Below are 20,159 nucleotides of genomic sequence, written 5' to 3' on the forward strand. Positions count from 1 at the left end.
ATGTTTGGATGTAGCTGTATTGCATTGATGTACTGGTGAATATTGTGAGGTATGACTCCTGTAGTTGATAGTATAATTGGGATAATGTCGACTTTATCCTGATGCCACATGTCCTTGACTTCCTCAGCCAGTTTGATGTATTTTTCAATTTTTTCTCCTGTTTTCTTCTGTATATTTGTTGTGTTGGGTATGGATATTTCAATTATTGTTACTATTATTATTATTATTATTATTATTTTCCTCCTACCACAAAAAAACTTGCTGCATCTTGCCCAAATGTAATGACATACTTCATGTGCACATTTCCATTTGTCATAATGATTGAAAGTGATAATTTGCTGTAAACTGAGATTAGACAAGAGAGATCATAGAATATGTTAAAATTTGCTCTTTGGGTTTGTGACTAGTTGACATAAAACACATATGGAGGCACTGTCTGTCCTTATACATTCTGAAAAATGTGTACTTCCATGACAAGTGACATTAAAATATTGCTGGGCTATAAACAAGAACTGAAAGTAACCAGTCACTAAATTTCAAATTTCTTGTTCACAATGCATTTAAGAGGCTTTGCTCAATCAATTTGCAGTTTTTCTGTATCTCAGGTGGGAAACACGTCTAAATATCTGCAGTCATGTGCATCTACATTGTATAGATTGCATTTGAAGATAACACATACTCTGTTTACAAGCTTTTCTAGATATATTGTTAAAGTACACCAAGTAGCTCCATAGGTTTCCCAGGAGCAATGTACCTGAGCTATAGATGGAAACTGCCACCTGATCATAGACCCTCTGGAATACATCATATGTAATAAATTTGAAATTTATCTGGGATTTTATTCAAATTTTAAGCAGGCAGTCGCAAGCAGAGCGGTGTGTGTGTGTGTGTGTGTGTGTGTGTGTGTGTGTGTGTGTGTGTGTGTGTGCGTGCGCGTGCGTGCGTGCGTGCGTGCGTGCGGAAATGAAACGGAAGATGCATTCTTATGAAGAGATCATTGCAGCAGCTGGAGCTACTTTTATGTGAAAAAGGTACAATATCAGGAAAGTAAACTGTCACCCTTTTTACCTCTGTGAGACCTAGCAAAGAAGAGAGACGTTGTCTGTTGTGTGGAATCTGAATATGGCTTTATCGAAAGTGCAAAGCTAATATTTACATCTTGCAAATTCAATGCTAATCAAGAAATAGTGATGTTTTTAAACAGTGGGTTTTAGACCTACTACATGATTTGGAAAGGGGTTTTGTGATTGTCTTGTATAAGACCAGTTAATGGCTAGGACCACTATACAAAAGCATAGATGTTTGAGGAATTCAGATACTGCAAGCACCTTTATAATCAATATGAAATTGCCAGCTTAGCAGCAGAAATTGTCAAAATGTAGAGTGCCAGCTCACTACTGCCAACAGAAGCCCCTAGAAGATGTGTAGGCCCTAGTGAAAGGAAGGGTGCCATTCAGAAACTGCACATTCAGAATGAAAGTACACATTTACTCGAGGAAGCAATTGTCATTGTAGAAGACTACATAAAGTGCATATGTTGTTGTTGTGGTCTTCAGTCCTGAGACTGGTTTGATGCAGCTCTCCATGCTACTCTATCCTGTGCCAGCTTCTTCATCTCCCAGTACCTACTGCAACCTACATCCTTCTGAATCTGCTTAGTGTATTCATCTCTTGGTCTCCTTGTACGATTTTTACCCTCCGCGCTGCCCTCCAATACTAAATTGGTGATCCCTTGTTGCCTCAGAACATGTCCTACCAACTGATCCCTTCTTCTTGTCAAGTTGTGCCACAAACTCCTCTTCTCCCCAATTCTATTCAATACCTCCTCATTAGTTATGTGATCTACCCATCTAATCTTCAGCTTTCTTCTGTAGCACCACATTTCAAGAGCTTCTATTCTCTTCTTGTCTAAACTATTTATCGTCCATGTTTCACTTCCTTACATTGCCACACTGAAAATAAGCAAGAAAATTACTTTCTGAAGGAAGGAATCTGAGAAAAGTTTGTTAAAACCTTATCATTGCTTCAAATGACTCCTCAGATTGTGTCTTCTGAATGGGACAATGAAACAGCAATCTGTTGCATTAAATGTATGGTGTTCCTTCTCTCCCCCAAAGCTGTGAGCACTTTTCCCTCTCTCTGCCCCCTTTGCTGTTGTTCATCCTATCCTCTCTGTCTCCCAAAAGATTATCAATAAATGGCAGAAGAGCTACGATGCATACACTGCCTGTGCTGGTATCTTTGTCGGTGGTACTTATGGGAAGCAGAAACCAGTTTTCTGCTTTGTACAGATGTCTAAATTAATGTGCACTGTAAAGGAATACTTAAACGTTCTGGTAGTAAAAACCAAAATTGCTTTATTATTTAACAGGTGAGCAGTAGTAGTGTCTGAGTGTCTGGCTGTAACATGTTTTTCAAACATGTGATAATGCAGTGGAGAGGCTGCTGTTTCACCAAAATATTTTCCAACTTTTTTTTACATATGTTTTCAGTCTTAATAAATTGTTTAAAATAAGTCATGGTCTCCTTCTGATTCTGAAATAGTTATTGGAACTTTGTCTGATGGTGTAGTTTACTGTGTTTGGCTCAACACGCAAGGACTGAAGGCTTGATAGTTCTGACTTGTGGCGACTTTGTGGTGAGGATATGAGTGGGGTGAAGTGCACAGAAAAGGTAGAGGGGGTGCCTTCTATAGTTACCCTTCCAGCTGCCAGTTTTTCTGCTCCCTACCATTGTGGGAAATCAGCTGCTTGGAGTCTGTATTTGAACATGAAACACACTGCCTTCAGCATAATAGCAGACGTTTGTGGAAAGTTGTTTTTCCACTAAATTGTGAAGGGATCTATAAGCCTTCAGAATATTAACATGGCTGAGAACTGCAGTTCCAGATATACATAGGACTCTTTGCGATGTCAGCAGTAGTAGAAGTAATGGTTCTAAGACTAAACAAAATCTTCGGCTGCAAACAGACATTGCACAACTCAGTGGCTATAAGAGATGCCTGTTTTAGCGTTTCCTTCATCTCTATTGAGTGTTTTCTCTTAACATTTTCTCGGAAGCTTGGTAGTTTCGTAACAACTTAATTTTGCCATGATAATGAAGCCATCTTCAAACTCTTCATTTTCACGTGTCAAGTTTGCCAATACTTTATCATGTCAAATTGTGTGAAAGACATTCGGGGTAGAATTTTAATGTAGTGCATCAGTTACATTGCATATTTTTGTATTGCACAAGTATCAATACAAAAACCATCAACTATAACACTTAATCCTTTCCTCAACCTTTTTTAGTGGAAGGCATTGCGAATGTGTGGTGTAATTAATTTTGTAATGACAGATAACAGTAGGAAAAATATTTCCCACCTTTCGAACACAGGAGGGGGTTGGACACACAGGGTTATTTATAAGTATCACCAGGTTTCAGAGTATTGCACAAAAACAACCATACAGTAAAAACACACACCTGTGAATAGAGCATTTTCAAAGTTAACCCATGTTACAGGCAGTAAATATGGCAAACATGAACATGTGTGCACATATCCTTGTATTGTCCAGGAAGGTATGACAGGAACTCATATTCAAATCTGTTCATTGGGTTTGCCTATCTGCAGGCACGAACTAACTCCATCTGACAGTACATAGAGGAGTGGAGCAGTGTGTTAACAATGAAATATCAATATAGCACAATCTATAAGCGCAAGTTGATATTACAAGAACTCTGCTAATCTTTAGCAGGCTGCTTCTTGCTAATGGGGCATAGATACATAGCAATAACATGCAACAAATTCCCACTGGTAGCCTGATAATCTGTCATAGAAAACATACATCCCAATGCTAGTGAAAGAGTTTAAGCTTCAAAAATGTGGAAAACAACTTACAGTCTTCTGTGTTTGCTATTTGCTTTCAGCTACCAGTTGCAACTTCAGACATGTGGCATAATGTGATTCATGACACAGCCCGTTGTCTAAGTAAGGTTGGAATTTGGTTCAGTTGATGAAGCCAATGAACATGATTCCATAAAAGATATGTTTCATGTGCAGCATAATGTAAATTCTTCCTCCATCACATGTGAACTCAGTGATGTTACTGATATTTCACCCATCCTGTACTATAATTGGTTGATGGATGCAAACCAAGCAGGTGCCACTTTACCGGATTAATTTGTTGGAAAGAGCATGTTTTCATCTGATGGCACTTCTAAGGTATTAATTTTATATTAAGCAAAGAAACAATTCGTTCAGGGTTACACAGTAACCTTGCCATGAGAAAAAAAAGATACATTTTCAACATTGAATAAGTTTGTTACCAATGTGAGTAAACTACGGCTTTCATATGTTAAACATTTTCCATGAGAATTAGAGAAATATCAAATTTCATGAGATTTCATAAAAACCGTCGTTACGAAAATCAATGTTGTCTTGTTTTTTACATTGTTTACAAAAAATTCCATGTCCCTAAAAGTAACAAGGCTACACCTTTTACCACTCTAAGATCAAAACCTCCTACAGTCTTAGCGCCAGAAAATGGTGGTTTACATCACCTTCTATCCATTAGTAGTATGCTAGTTTTTGTGGGTGAATTTGTCACAGAAGGAACTATAATGTCTAAAAGTTTGCACCACTCCAAATAGGTTTATGTATTTTGACCAGCCCATAGACTTGCTCCATGCTGTCATAAACGACCAGTGTGACCAATAACTATGCACTTCAGGTGTCTATTCAAGCTGCCGATGTAAAGTGCAGGCACTGAATAGTAGATTGGCATATAAATGAGATGTTAATTGTTGTGCAGTTCTCTAAATTAAGTACTTCATAGTACAAAACGAGCATGCTCAGCCCATTCCTTCACTCTGCTGAAAGTATTTATGCTTTACTTTTTCAAGTATAGAAATAGCAGTGGATTTAAATTACTGTTCTTTCATATTGTTCATTTGAGGAAATGTTTTTCAGATGTCTGTGTTAGAAACAAAATTAACGACTATGGAGTCTCACATGGCAACCATGCAGAAAAATCTGGATGAAAAGGAACTGACAATTAACATGTTAAAACAAGAGGTAAGCATTTATTCTAATTACTTTTAAGCATGTTTCCTCTGTTTCTGTATTATTCTTGCTGGAAATTTTCCAGAGACTAAAATTAGGTAAAAACGAATGGTTTGTGAAAACCGTATCATCGTGAATGAATCTTAGTCCATTTATGGCCTACAGTGCAGATACATATGGCATTCTTGGCCTTCCACAAATGTGTTAAACAATGCAAAATGTACCCCTTAGCTGGGACTTGGGGATTTTGATGAGTTTTGAAACTGGCAGATAGAATAAGGAAAGGTGATGCAATTGACATTGAGCTGCAAGTTGACATTCTTTTCCTATTTTCAAAAAATTTACAAGCCAGATTTGCCTCTAGTTGATGCAGCTGTAGGAAGCATTGATGCACAGTAAGTTATGAAAAGTCTTGAAAAATTTAATCCATTTTTCCAGTGGCTATATTTTAAAGTTCTGTGTTTACCTATTCATTTGTTTTAGATGACTGAAGAATGCTATGCTCCATTGGGCAGTTGACCCAATTAACAGATAGCAAGGTTCGGGAAAGATTCCCAGAATGTTTATATACTGGAGCAATAGCATTCAGAGCTCCTTAAAACTTTGCAATGTTAGGTGTTGACACTTAAGATGGACTTCATTGACTAAACCATCTGAATAGATATTGTTCCGGTCTACAGATGTGTAAAAACCCCTATGGACAGTAGCTGCAAATGGTATAAAGTCCATGACTATGTCTTCAAAATATAATTACTTATGACACAAGTACTGGCCCTGGAGTGAAAAAAAAATTGGAAAATTGTTTTGGAGAATTAGACAGTATTGCAAATGCTCTGTATACCACCGATGTCAAATTTATGAAGGGCACCATTGTTCCCTACTGAAAGCTTTTCTTGAATTTGGCACAAAAAGTATTGTTTGTGTTATTTCCAACAATCTGTCTCAAAATCCTCCAGAACAGAGCATCCCAATATGTACTCTATAGAATTTTCCAAATGCAGTTGAGCATATTACAGTGGGGTGATGAATGATTTATGCCTTATGCTGCAAAATATTTGGAGGATCCATCATTTGCTGAAAAGACACTGCTATTACTAGATGATCAGCCATTAGAGGTATTGTAGTATGTAAAATAAGATGTTGATCTGTACGCTTTCAGTTTTGAAGATGTGCCAGATGCTGTTAGGGCAGAAGCAATACAATATTCATATATGTCAGCTACTAGCCGATTTACACTTCATTAGTTTATTTCCAGAGGACAGTCATTCTGGCCTGGACGTCTTCTAGAACTGTTACAATTTTCTGTTCATACATTGCATTTGGGTTATATTGTCGCTGCTGAAATGAAAGTTGAACTATATGGTATATCTCAAAACAGTGTGTGGAGACAGAGATCCTCAAATTTGTTCCTGTCTGTTTCTCAGTTCTATCAGCAGAGAATTACGGTAATCGGCTGTAGATCATGGTAAAGTTAGCTGCCCAATGAAGACATTGCCAGCTTAGGAGAACCTCAAAGAACTTAATATAAAATCACTGTAATTTGAAAAATATTACACTAATTTCCATGTGGACTTCATTGTGGCAGTTTCGAACCTTCAAAATTTTACGCAATTGCTGTTAAAGCAAGTTCATAGCGGGCAAGAAAATTCTCCCTACTAACTCAACTACTTCAGTTGTTGCTGGTTTAATTTGTCTTGTACTATTCAAGAATGGAGTTTTTAATTTGCCTTCACCTCTCTTTGCATTTTCAGATCAAATTGCAGTGCAAAAAATAAAATATTGTGATAATGGAGCCTGTGAGATTGGTTTGAAGTTTCAGATGAACTAACCCTTCAAGAATTTCTTAATTACTTTAGAGATAACCTTTCTCTTTTGCGGAAACTTCATATTATACTGATTTTTATGTATGCCAGAAATAAAAGTTTTATAGTGAATCTCTCTTCTTATCTGAGAAATTATTAAAAAGGTATCAAATAAGTTGGAATCCCACATCGACCTTCGGTTTTAGTTATGCTACTGTGATGAGGATAATGATATTGAGACCAAATGTTAGATACTCTCTCTTGATCAAGTTAAGTCAGTGTCACGCTTGATGTTACTACTGTTGATTTCTCCTCTACTTGTTGTGTTAAGAAGCTAATGAAATTGTTGTTCAGGGATGATTCTTATAAAGAGGAACAGGTTGCTGCTGTTGTAGCAGCTGTTGTTAATCATTACGGAATTTTATTTACCTTCTTAGTGTGTGGCTTGAGAATATTGATTTTTGTGAACATACATACGTGTGTGTGTGTGTGTGTGTGTGTGTGTGTGTGTGTGTGTTTGGGTGGGGGAGGGGGAGGATTTTTAGTTTGCCTCCATACGAACAATAGAATGGAAAGAATGTATTGTATGGTAACAAAGTCAGAGGAGTCTCGCTACAGGGAAGCCCTTATAATGTGGAAAACAAGAATACACATTTAGAACAAAAAGACATAAATAACTATTACGCACATACACACATAATGAACACACACCCGTCTTTTTCATTTGTTACATCATAGGCTCACTGACTGGCTGGATATAGTCACATATCTAAATGAAAACTGACTTAGAAGTAAAAACTGGAAGTAAAAAATGGAAATTTTATTTTACTATTATAAGTATATTCTTCATAATAGTTTTATCTTAAGATTCTGAGTCATCATCTCTTAGATCCCTTGTCACTACTCTCTTGTAGAGAGCATCATCCTCTGTGCCATAAAGTGTGTTATAAACAGCATTTTTTAAATGTGTGATAGACAGTTTCATTCTGGATATATTTCCACAGAGTTGAGACAAACTCGCATGCTCTACAGGTTCTGTAGGCATTAATTGCCTATCATGCTTCATTAGCCATTGTGTGTACACATTTTAAAGTTTGCTCTTAAGGTGGTTTGTTTAAACAAACATCTAATGGCTGTAGAATCGATGTCATCCATCCTGGAATTACAGCGAAGTCCGTTCTACCCTCTACTAACTTTCTGTTTATGGCCAGAGAAGTATGTATGAATCTAGTTCAAGCACAATACCATGTCCTCTGAACCAGCCACTTTTGTTAGCATGTACAATAACACTTTTTTGAAAATACCTTGGGCTTTGGTAACATCTTTCATTTAAAAACAATGAAAGGTGGCAGTTCATTGCCATTGGTGGCACAAGCAAGCATGACAGACATGCACTGCTTTCCACCATCTGTGGACAGTATCTTGATGTCTTTGTTACCATTTGCTTTACAACATTATTTGTTGGCATATCAAAATACACAGGAGTTTCATTTGGATTATGTAACTGACCAAGAAGATCATCATCTTCTGTGCGCCACCTTATTGTAAAATGCTGAAATTGGGGTTTTCTCGTAGTAGGTGCTCTTCAATTGCATAGAAACTGCAGAAAACTACAGGGAAAATCTTGTCGAATGTTTCATATGGGCAACCCAACTGTGGCTTCCTCTGAAATTCATGATTTTTTTTTTCTGTCAAGTAACTTTGTTTGCTTTAACTTAGATGATTTCTGCACTCATGGGTAAGCACTTCTGTCACTTCTCCCTAACCAAATCATCCAGTACACCTAGCATACGGTAGCAGCCACATTTTGGCCCAGAAATGTTTTTCTATTGCTGGAACGAGCTGAAAGTGGTTCCTTTTGCTGCCTTCACTGTCTCACATTACTCTCGTTGATCCTGCGTCGCTGACCTGCAGCATGATTTGATGATTTCGTGACAAGAGAAATCACTTCTGTTTCCAACTTCGTTGTGTAGTGAACATACTTCATATGGTAGACTAAAACGTATTATTTCACAAAAGTACTAAAGTGGACTGAAACAAAGGGTGAAATCCGAATGCTGTCTGTAAACGTAAGGAGCACTGCTCTCATTTGCGTAGGGGCCAGTGGAAGAAACAAAAATGAAGTTATGAGAGGGGGTTTCAGTGCAGCAGGAAAATTTCAGCCATTGCATGCAGAGTGAATAGCATATGATTCATATCAATCATAGATGTAGAAATCTCTCGTGGAAATAACAGGGGTTCATAAAAGTTTGTGTATAAAAATGCTGATGTTCAAATGTGGATCTTATTTGTGTTCATGAATGTGAAATTAAGGAGTGAAACCCTTTTTGTTAAATCATGAATACTGGCAGCATTGAGAGATGGCTTGATGTACATTCATTTGTGCTGAGAGCTTTTGAACGGAGCTGGAGCTGTCAAAATGTAAAATTGCTTGCCAACTTCTGCAAGTTCCATAAAGTCCATTTTGATGAGAATAGAGATTTATGTTTATTACTATGAATATTTGAAAAACTGCTAAATTCAAAGATGAACAAAAATAAATTTGTATTTCCCCGTGATAAAAATAATTAACATTCAATACTCAAAACACTAAAAAAAAAGGCTGATGTGGCAAAATAAGTACTTACGGTGGCTTCTAGTGGCATTATTCAGAACTTCCTTGGGTTTTGCTCCTGAATCTAAGCCACAGACACATTCTTGGACCAACTTACATGTGGATAAATATGGTAAGCAAACTGAATAACAACTTTATGTTCTTCTCTATGCCCCTCCTTTCTGAATTAGCAGAAATCTGATCACTTCGGGCTGTCAGTGTTGCATCATTTGTTGCCAACCTTTAAACTCATCAGTCCGGCTGTGAAATAACTGCTTCATACCATTGTTGATCTTAAGTGTTTCATTTATTTTGCCATGTTTTGAGTCTTCACAGTGAACATATCTTAGAATTAGTCTCCTATTGAAATACATTGAACTTTCTCATTGTCAGTCATTTCCCATTTCAACAACATTCACATTCAGGTGAACTCCAGTTTAAACTTAAACATGGTACACATTCAGTAAACAAGGTACAGGGGATGCATGAGAGAAATTTGCTGCCTGCTTGCACTACCCTCCCCACATTCAGCCATGTGCAACTGCACGCCACCTAACCTTCAGAAATTATCGAATTAATTTTGCATGTGACCTCAACTACCAAAGCTTCATCTGCAAATATACTGCTACTACTATTCTGCTACTACTTCTCCTCTACTACTACTACTACTACTACTACTACTACTCATTGACCTCATCAATCAAAGCTTTATCTGCAAATGTAAGCTAACCCTGTATCGGGAAAAAGCATCGTCTTATAATCAGGTAAATATGGTAAATCTCCATTTTTATATGTACAAATGAAAAAATACAGGTACAAAAATCATAGAAGTACTTTCTTATTTTTTCATTTGATATGGTTACATGGTATAATTGTGTAGTGATACTGTTCAGTGTTTTAAATTATAATTTTATGCAAAATCTGTAAATTATATCCTGAAAGGAAAACATCAGTATTGAATATTTTGTGGTACTGTGTTCTTAGTACAGAACTATGTAACTGCAACACCAAAATATTAATTTTGGATTAACATTTTTATTTGTATTACCATCTTGAATAAAAAATGCTTACATTATCCCTTTTGATTGTAATTTGCTTTAAGGTGTTTTGTTTTCAAATGCTTCACTTCAAAATTGTGATGCTGATGTCTTAAGGCATGCTGTTGATATGTATTTTTCTGTTAAGATTGTCACATTCTTAAATACTCTAATTTTTGAAGCGTGTCGTACAAATATGAAAAAGACACTGTTCTGACAGATAAACTGCAAAATGTACAAATCATTGACCACCTGCAAGTGCACATGGTTGTTTGGTAAGATTGCTGGAGCAATTTCATGATTTCAATGGCTACTCAGATCTTGTTGTCATACTTGATTTATTCTTAGGATAATGTTCTGATTCCTGAACTTTAAATGCTTAGTTTTACCAAAACAATTGGAATCTTAGTGTTTGTGAACTGCAAAGTGGAATGGCACAGTTTTTCTCTCTTGCACTTTCAAACTTGCTAACATGTTTACATTAACATATTTGTTCGAAGTGTGAAGAAATATAAAAGTTTTTATGTAATAATAGATTATGCATCACATTCTGTGTGTGTGTGTGTGTGTGTGTGTGTGTGTGTGTGTCTAAATTACATATTAGATATAAAGATAATTTCTTTGTACAGCCTTCAGTTTACTGCCTACGTAGGAAAGAAAATACTTGAAAATGTTCAGAACAGTACACAATAGCAACCTTGATGTATGATGCTGTAAACTTAGATACTTAACTTATAGGAGCAAGCGAAAGGTCAGTTTAAATGAAATCACTGACAAAAATAAACAAATTTACATGGCAGCAAAGCAATGCCACATGGTGAAAACCAGTATTTGGTGAAGCCCCCACTTTGATTCAAAAGCGTATTATGCAGGACCTCTTTCACACCATGTGGCAGAACAACACCGTTTGATTTTTGAGTTCTTGCTTGTTACAGTTTTGAATGTGTTCCTGAGAAATTGCTTTGCAGGTAGCTATTATTGGAGTTAAATGCCTGTCACCACAACTTTACAAGTATTAATGCTTTGTTGTAATGAGAGATTTTGATGTGGTATCAAGGTTGTTTTGGATGAACTGATCAGTGTTTCAAATGGATCTTGGAGAGCTAATTTAATTTAAAAGACTTATTCAAAGTGAAAGAAGTTGAGGCAAAATTTATCATAGTTTTAGCAGATACTCAACAAGGACCAGAAGTAATCCAAGTTTTAATCTGTTACCAAGTGTTGAGATTAAACATGGGGAGAGAGAGAGAGAGAGAGAGAGACCTTTACCAAAAATATCAAAGTTCTTGACCAATGTACTTCAAATTTTTACATGATACTTCAGTAAACATTCAGACAACTGCAAGCTACATTTTTTAAATAGTGTACAGAATCCTCTTAAAACAGTGCAAGAAAGAAAATGCTCTGCTGTGCTTCGAAAATGTGTGGTTTCATTTTCTTTCTTGCAGGCTGTTTTAACAGAAAACAGTTTTATTTATGGCTAGCTTTGTTTTCCTGCCATTCACAAATTAAAACTGCGAAATACTGTCATTGAAGCTACTACTCTAACAGATCCAATGGCAACTCAGAAAAATTAATTTTTGGTGATGAAAACTAGTAAAATAAAATTACTGTCACAGGCAGGTAAAAATTGATTTAGAGAAATTTGAAATTTTAACCTAGGAATCTCGGGGAATCTCTTGATAAAACTGTCACATCCCTTGGTGTGCTCTGTCTAAAGTTGTAGTAGAGTTAAATTTTGAATGTTGCAAAAGCAGTGGACAGAGCAAGTAAGGCACCCAAAATTTAAAGTCTATAGTGCTCAGAAACAACTAAAATGACTGTTGAAGAAATTTGTCAGTATCTTCAGGGGATGATTCAGGCTGGAGAGTTTTGGTCCCCAGGCAATGCATATACCCGTCACAGTAGACTGCAGTCAGACAATTATTGTCAAAACAAATAATACCTTCTATATAAATAACTGGAGCTATTTAATAGAAGTAAGTTTTGTTTAGAGCTGTCCATGAGCTTGATTTCTTGTTTTTGTTTGTCATTAAGAATTGACTTAGTTGCTGTATCTGCTGGTGTCTTCATGTTATAGGTAGCATTTTGTTAGACTTAGTAATCTGACGAGATGTTGGATAATTACTGGCACACTTTGTGGTGAATCCAGTGGACGAAGCAGCAGACCGTTGAGTTGTTATTATTGTATCAGGCTAATGACTGCTTGTGGAATATATGAAGCAAGCAGTATAAGAACAGCAATAAAAAAACGAGGTGCTCTACGGAGAACTACTGCTACATTTGGTAGAATACTGACAAAGACTACATAGAAAAGAGAATATCACAGCTTACTTTGAAATGTGAAACAAATACTCAAGGCTCTGGAATGAATCTCCCATTGACAAAAATACTATGATCAACAGTATGCCTGGTTGTAATTGCTTTCCTGAAATTTCTCTCTCTCTCTCTCTCTCTCTCTCTCTCTCTCTCTCTCTCTCTCTTCCTGCTGCTGCTGCTGCTGCTGCTGCTGCTGTCTTCAGTCCAGAGACTGGTTTGATGCAGCTCTCCAGGCTACTCTATCCTCTGTAAGCTTCTTCATCTCCCGGTACCTACTGCAATCTACATCCTTCTGAATCTGCTTAGTGTATTCATCTCGTGGTCTCCCTCTAAGATTTTTACCCTCCACACTGCCCTCTGATACTAAATTGGTGATCCCTTGATGCGTCAGAACATGTCCTACTAACCAATCCATTCTTCTAGTCAAGTTGTGCCACAAATTTCCCTTCTCCCCAATTCTATTGTGTACCTCCCCATTAGTTATGTGCTATCCTCCTAATCTTCAGCGTTCTTCTATAGTACCGCATTTTGAAAGCTTCTATTCTCTTCTTGTCTAAACTTTTTATCGGCCATGTTTCACTTCCCCATGTGGCCACACTCCATACAAGTACTTTCACAAAAGACTTCCTAACACTTAAATCTATACTCCATGTTAACAAATTTCTCTCCCTCAGAAACGCTTTCCTTGCCAGAGCCAGTCTACATTTTATATCCTCTCTACTTCGATCATCATCAGTTATTTTGCTCCCCAGATAGCAAAACTCGTTTACTACCATAACTATCTCATTTCCTAAACTAATTCCCTCAACATCACCTGATTTAATTCGACTACATTCTATTATCCTCGTTTTGCTTTTGTTGATGTTCATCTTATATCCACCTTTCAACACAATGTCAATTCTGTTCAACTGAGCTTCCAGATCCTTTGCTGTCTCTGGCAGAATTACAATGTCATCAGCAAACCTCACAGTTTTTATTTCTTCTCTATGGATTTTAATTCCTACTCCAAACTTTTCTTCTGTTTCCTTTACTGCTTGCCCAATATACAGATTGAATAACATTGGGAATAGGCTACAGCCCTGTCTCACTCCCTTCCCAACCATCGCTTCCCTTTCATTCCCCTCGACTCTTACAACTGCAATCTGGTTTCTGTAAAAATTGTAAATAGCATTTTGCTCCCTGTATTTCACTCCTGTGACAATCAGAATTTGAAAGAGAGTATTCCAGCCGACATTGTCAAAAGCTTTTCTCTAAGTCTACAAATGCTAGAAATGTAGGTTTGTCTTTCCTTAATCTATCTTCTAAGATCAGTCATAGGATCAGTAGTGCCTTGCGTGTTCCAACATTTCGACAGAGTCCAAACTGATCTTCCCCGAGGTCAGCTCTACCAGTTTTTCCAGTAGTCTCTAAAGAATTTGTTAGTATTTTGCAGCTGTGACTTACTAAACTGACAGTTTGGTAATTTTCACATCTGTCAACACCTGCTTTCTTTGGGATTGGAATTATTATATTCTTCTTGAAGTCTGAAGGTATTTCGCCTGTCCCGTACATCTTGCTCAACGGATGGAAGAGTTTTTTCATGGCTGGCTCTCCCAAGGCTATCAGTAGCTCTAATGGAATGTTGTCTACTCCCGGGGCTGTGTTTAGACTTAAATCTTTCAGTGCTCTATTACACGCTTCACGCAGTATCGTATCTCCCATTTGATCTTAATCTACATCGTCTTCCATTTCCATAATAGTGTCCTCAAGTAATTGGCCTTGTATAGACCGTCTATATACTCCTTCCACCTTTCTGCTTTCCCTTCTTTGCTTAGTACTGGGTTTCCATCCAAGCTCTTGATATTCATAAAAGTGGTTCTCTTTTCTCCACAGGTCTCTTTGATTTACCCGTAAGCAGTGTCTTTCTACTTCCTAGTGGTATATGCCTCTACATCCTTACATTTATCCTGTAGCCATCCTTGCTTAGCCATTTTGCACTTCCTGTCGATCTCATTTTCGCATGCTTTATTAACTGCATTTTTACATTTTCTCCTTTCATCAATTAAATTCAATATTTCTTCAGTTACCCAAGGATTTCTACAAGCCCTCGTCTTCTTACATATTTGATCCTCTGCTGCTTTCACTTGTTCATCTCTCAAAACTACCCATTCTTCTTCTACTGTATTTCTTTCCCCCGTTCTTGGAAATCATTCCTAATGCTCTCACTGACACTCCCTACAACCTCTGGTTCTTTCAGTTTACCCAGCTCCCATCGCCTTAAATTCCCACCTTTTTGCAGTTTCTTTGGTTTCGATCTACAGTTCATAACCAATAGATTGTGGTCAGAGTGCACATCTGCCCCTGGAAATGTCTTACAATTTAAAACCTGGTTCCTAAATCTGTGTCTTACCATTATATAATCTATTTGATAACTTCCAGTATCTCCAGGCCTCTTCCACGTATACAACTTTCTTTCATGATTCTTGAACCAAGTATCAGCTATGATTAAGGTATGCTGTGTGCAAAATTCTACCAGGTGGCTTCCTCTTTCATTCCTTACCCCCATTCCATATTCACCTACTACTTGGCCTTCTCTTTCTGTCCCTACTATTGAATTCCAGTCACTCAGAACTATTAATCTTTCATCTCCCTTTACTATCTGAATAATTTTATCTCATCATACATTTCATCAATCTCTTCGTCATGTGTGGAGCTGGTTGGCATACAAACTTGTACTACTGTGGTAGGTGTGGTATTTGTGTCTATCTTGGCTACAATAATGCGTTCACTATGCTGTTCTTAGTAGCTTACCTGCACTCCTATTTTTTTATTCATTATTAAACCTACTCCTGCATTACCCCTATTTGATTTTGTATTTATAATCCTGTATTCACCTGACCAGAAGTCTTGTTCCTCCTGTGACCAAACTTCACAAATTCCCACTATATCTAACTTTAAACTTTTCATTTCCCTTTTTAAATTTTCTAACCTACCTGCCCGATTAAGGGATCTGACATTCCATGCTCCAGTCCGTAGAATGTCATTTTTCTTTCTCCTGATAACAATGTCCTGATAACAATGTCCTCCTGAGTAGTCCCTGACTGGAGACCTGAGTAGGGGACTGTTTTACCTCTTGAATATTTTACCCAACAGGTTGCCATAATCTTTTAACCATACAGTAAAGCTGCATGCCCTGGGGGAAAAATTACAGCTGTAATTTCACCTTGGTTTTAGCCATTTGCAGTTCCAGCACAGCAAGGCTGTTTTGGTTAATGTTACAAGGCCAGATCAGTCAATCAACCAGACTGTTGCCCCTGCAGCTACTGAAAAGGCTGCTGTCCCTCTTCAGGAAATACACATTTGTCTGGCCTCTCAAGATACCCCTCCGTAGTGGTTGCACCTATGGTACAGCTATTTGTATCGCTGAGGCTCACAAGCCTCCCCACCAACAGCAAGGTCCATGGTTCATGGGGTGGGGGGGATATCCAAGTGAAATTATGGAAACTAAAACGGTCTTCCACATTCAGTTCCCATTTGTAGCGAGTGTTACCCACTAGATTTTCTGTAGTATGTTTTTCCTCACCACAGGTAACTGTATGCAAACCAACAAATAGATTTCATACAAATACTAATCAGATTTTATTACCCATTACCAACTACCGTATTTACTCGAATCTAAGCCGCACTCGAATCTAAGCCGCACCTGAAATATGAGACTCGAAATAAGGGGGAAAAAATTCCCAAATCTAAGCCGCACCTGAAATTTGAGACTCGAAATTCAAGGGGAGAGAAAAGTTTTAGGCCGCACCTCCAAATCGAAACAAAGTTGGTCCATTGTAATATGAGACACAATTTAGGTCGATTGAATGACGATACAGCTACAGTAGTTTCGTTCGAGTCGAAAGCTTAGCAGTTAAGCTTTACCAGGTAGCCATTGCTATGCGTCAGGCACTCCGTCCGTATTTATACGGATACCCTTCCTTTTTCACGTGCTTCGTCTGGTTTGAATCGATTACTTATTTTGCTTTGATCTGATAAGTGCCGTTTTCAATGTTATAGGTGTTGACGTCAGTCACTCTAAGCTGAAAATGCATTACTATAATGTGTCATGCATTGTTTGTCGCATTCTGATAGTGCGTGTTTACGGCCTGTCGCTGCTCGCGGCATGTCTTGCTTTTGTGCGTGCTACCGCCGCCTACAATTAAAAAAAGAGAGGAATCGTCACATTAGCGAAACAATGGCAAGAGACTGCTATTTTTTGTTACTTACACTGCTGCTTTCTTTGATAATGATCAACAAGAACCAAATAATAGACTGCGTATGATATAACATGTTCTGAACGAAAGTTTAGGGAAAATTTTTCTCCGTTTGAAAATCTTTGCGGCCGCTTCTTTAGTACATCAAATTCTGCACAGAAATTAGTCACCTTAGATTTAAAAATCTAGTCAGTTGCCGTGCTTCATTTCTGACTGTATCACTATTAGGCATAAAAGTAATACGAATATAAACATGACACGATACGTATATTCTTCCGTGTTTGCTGTTGTCTCACTCTAGTTTCGTAGTTTATTTGGCAGACAGGATTTAAATGAGATAGAAGCAAACACGAAAGAATACATGGCAAAATGTTTATATTCGTATTATTCTTGTGGTGAAGAGAATACTGCATGTGATCTCTTCTCACAGGTAGGAAAAAATTCAGAACATAGAGTTGGCCATATTGACAAAAATCCCAGTATTACCAGTCGGATTTTCGTAGTGCATTGAAATTCGAAGATGAACAATACGGAATTTGTATTTACTTCGTTGGATAATGTATGAAAATGCAGTGGTCGAAACTCGGGCGGAGAAAAATATGACGCAGAGGTTTTGGCGCCAGTATTTATCTTTGTGCCTACAAAGGATACCTGTGTAGCGCTACATATATTCGACGGCAGAAGTTAGTTGTGGCGGCACCTATCAACATTTTTCAGAACTTGCGCTTGCTTTGCACTCGATTCTAAGCCGCAGGCGGTTTTTTGGATTACAAAAACCGGAAAAAAAGTGCGGCTTAGATTCGAATAAATACGGTAACTACTATACAAACTCTCCATCAAAATAATATTGTTCTTTTAAAACCAATTAAGAAATTCTTTGATAAATGCGACCTGATTCTGTAAAACTATGAAATTCGCATGAGAGATGCTTATGACCTTCAGGTCGCAAGTCATAATAAATAAAAAAGAATGAACAATGATGTCATTCATTTTGTTTGTGTGAAGCTTTGAGAATTAATATTGCAGCAGCACATATTACAGTTTCCTCATCTCTAGGCATGTCATGGCACACAATGCAAAAACAATACAACAAATAGCGTTGCAGACGATGTGAATACACAGGGAAACGTTTGCTGTCAGACAGAAATAGAGACAAGGAAGAAAGTTGGAAACATGCAAAACACTATAGGAAGTAATGTTTCCAACAGAAACATATTTCTAGTGGCAGTGTGGACACCACTTCACACTGCTTTTTACTGTGTGATGTCACTAATGGGCTTTCGACTATCAACTTTTGTGAGCACTTGCGAACGACCCCTGTATGAACTTCAGTTATTCATTTCCTCTGTAGCGTGTGTGATGCATGAGTGCAGTATGCTATTTCAAAGCAACAGTGCATTGAAAGTACCATATCACAAATACATCACACACCTGTTATTAAATGACAGTTAATAAAGCGTGAACAATGTAGGTCTAAAAGAGATTTTATGATAACTAATGCACAGTACAAAATTCAGATGAGTAAGCTACAGCGTAATGGTTAATGTCGTGGTTAGCTGAGTTAGACATTATAGCTTCACATCTCACTACTTACCAATACTTTTTTCAACTTAGCGTTGTTGTCGCATTTGTTATGACCATGATACAATCTGTTATGTAATATTCGATGCTGTTTATCATTTCTGTGTGATTGGAGAATGAAGTATGAAATAAATATTCGCCTGTTTATTTCCGACTGTGTGGTTATTTCTTAGGGTGTGGTTACACAAAAACTCAAGATGACAGCTATCATTCATGCGAGTCAAATGAGCAGCAGTAAAATTCATGTTGTTTCTCATCACAAATACTTCGCTCTTTATTTCTGAATATGTGATGATTTCAGAGTGTGTGGTTAGCCTGGAACCTAAGAGGACAGCTTAAATTGCTGCATGTAAGATGGTAATCAATAACATTCATATTCTTCCTTGTCACAAATATTTCGTACGTTGCGGAACCACAAACATTCCCCAAAGAGTTCTTGCTACAACTGAGATTCTCCTGTCACCAACACATCCATAAACATCAAATTGACACTACAGCGATCGACAAATTGATAGCCTCATTCCTGGTCGCCTTCACAGTGTCACCACGTCACAAGTACGTCAGTTCCTGGAAAAAGTAGTGTGAAACATACTCAACCCATCATTGTGCGGTGAACCTAAATGTTAAAAGTTGTTTTGGCAACACCGATTGTGGATTTGTCAGCATTTCCTCTCTCCCTTCTCTGCAATGGCCTAACATAGTCCTTTAACTCCATCACCCACGCTGCAAACTGTTTGTCTTTTGTGCCACTTGCAACTCGTTGATTCACATCAAATGTCTATAGGAAGAAAATCGGATGGAGTCAAGCGAGATGTCTAGTAGGAACATAGAATCAACTAAACTTTACTGGAAAGGAATGTAAAAACGGAATTTTTATCAATGATATTATGGTTATTCATAGGGGCTACAAATTTACGCTGTAGAATTGTGAAAAATGTACAATTGGAGAATGTAAAGTTGAAGTTCCACTGTATACCTCATTTAAATTATATCTGTTACTCTGTACACATCCCATTTATTTACTTTACTCTAACTTGAGGAGAAAAAAGGATTAACATTTAAATTATACTTGATTAAAGAAAAAATAACTTTAAGGTAAGTAAGTAGATTTTCAGCCACACAGTGCAAATTTTTTTTTTCTAGAGGACAGTAGTGTCATGATTTTTAGGTTATCTTCGGAGAGATTTTTCCATTGATCTCTCAACACTTCACTATAGTTAGGGAATAGCCATTCACTGTCTATGTTGAAATATAACTACATCCCAAAAAGTGTAAAGGAAGTTGTACAGTGTACATACAACTTCACAATAGATTCACAATAAATATTCAAACATGTCCTCACTGAGTTTCATGCATTTAGCTGCACTTGTTTGAACAGTCTTAGTTGTTTGTTTGTTTCACAGGGTTGTTCTTAATTTTGTCTATTGCATTCATAATGCCGGCAAGTAGTGCCTCATGCATATTGACTTTGACCTCATAGACTGTCTTTCATCCACCCTCATACACAAAAACCCATTGGTGTTAAATCGGAGTTGCACTGTTGCATGTGGG

At 37.4% G+C, this 20,159-nt stretch overlaps 1 protein-coding gene across 1 annotated transcript in view; it reads left to right on the forward strand.

Annotated features, from left to right (window-relative positions):
- The window catches only part of LOC126169121 (kinesin-like protein KIF23), a 162,778-nt gene that overhangs the window by 77,363 nt on the left and 65,256 nt on the right, over positions 1–20,159 (forward strand). Inside the window, exon 11 of the mRNA XM_049920616.1 lies at positions 4,949–5,053. Within this exon, the coding sequence (XP_049776573.1) occupies positions 4,949–5,053 (105 nt within the window). The remainder of the gene's footprint in view (positions 1–4,948; positions 5,054–20,159) is intronic.

Source organism: Schistocerca cancellata, chromosome 1 (genome assembly GCF_023864275.1).
Source record: "Schistocerca cancellata isolate TAMUIC-IGC-003103 chromosome 1, iqSchCanc2.1, whole genome shotgun sequence".
Taxonomy (NCBI): domain Eukaryota; kingdom Metazoa; phylum Arthropoda; class Insecta; order Orthoptera; family Acrididae; genus Schistocerca; species Schistocerca cancellata.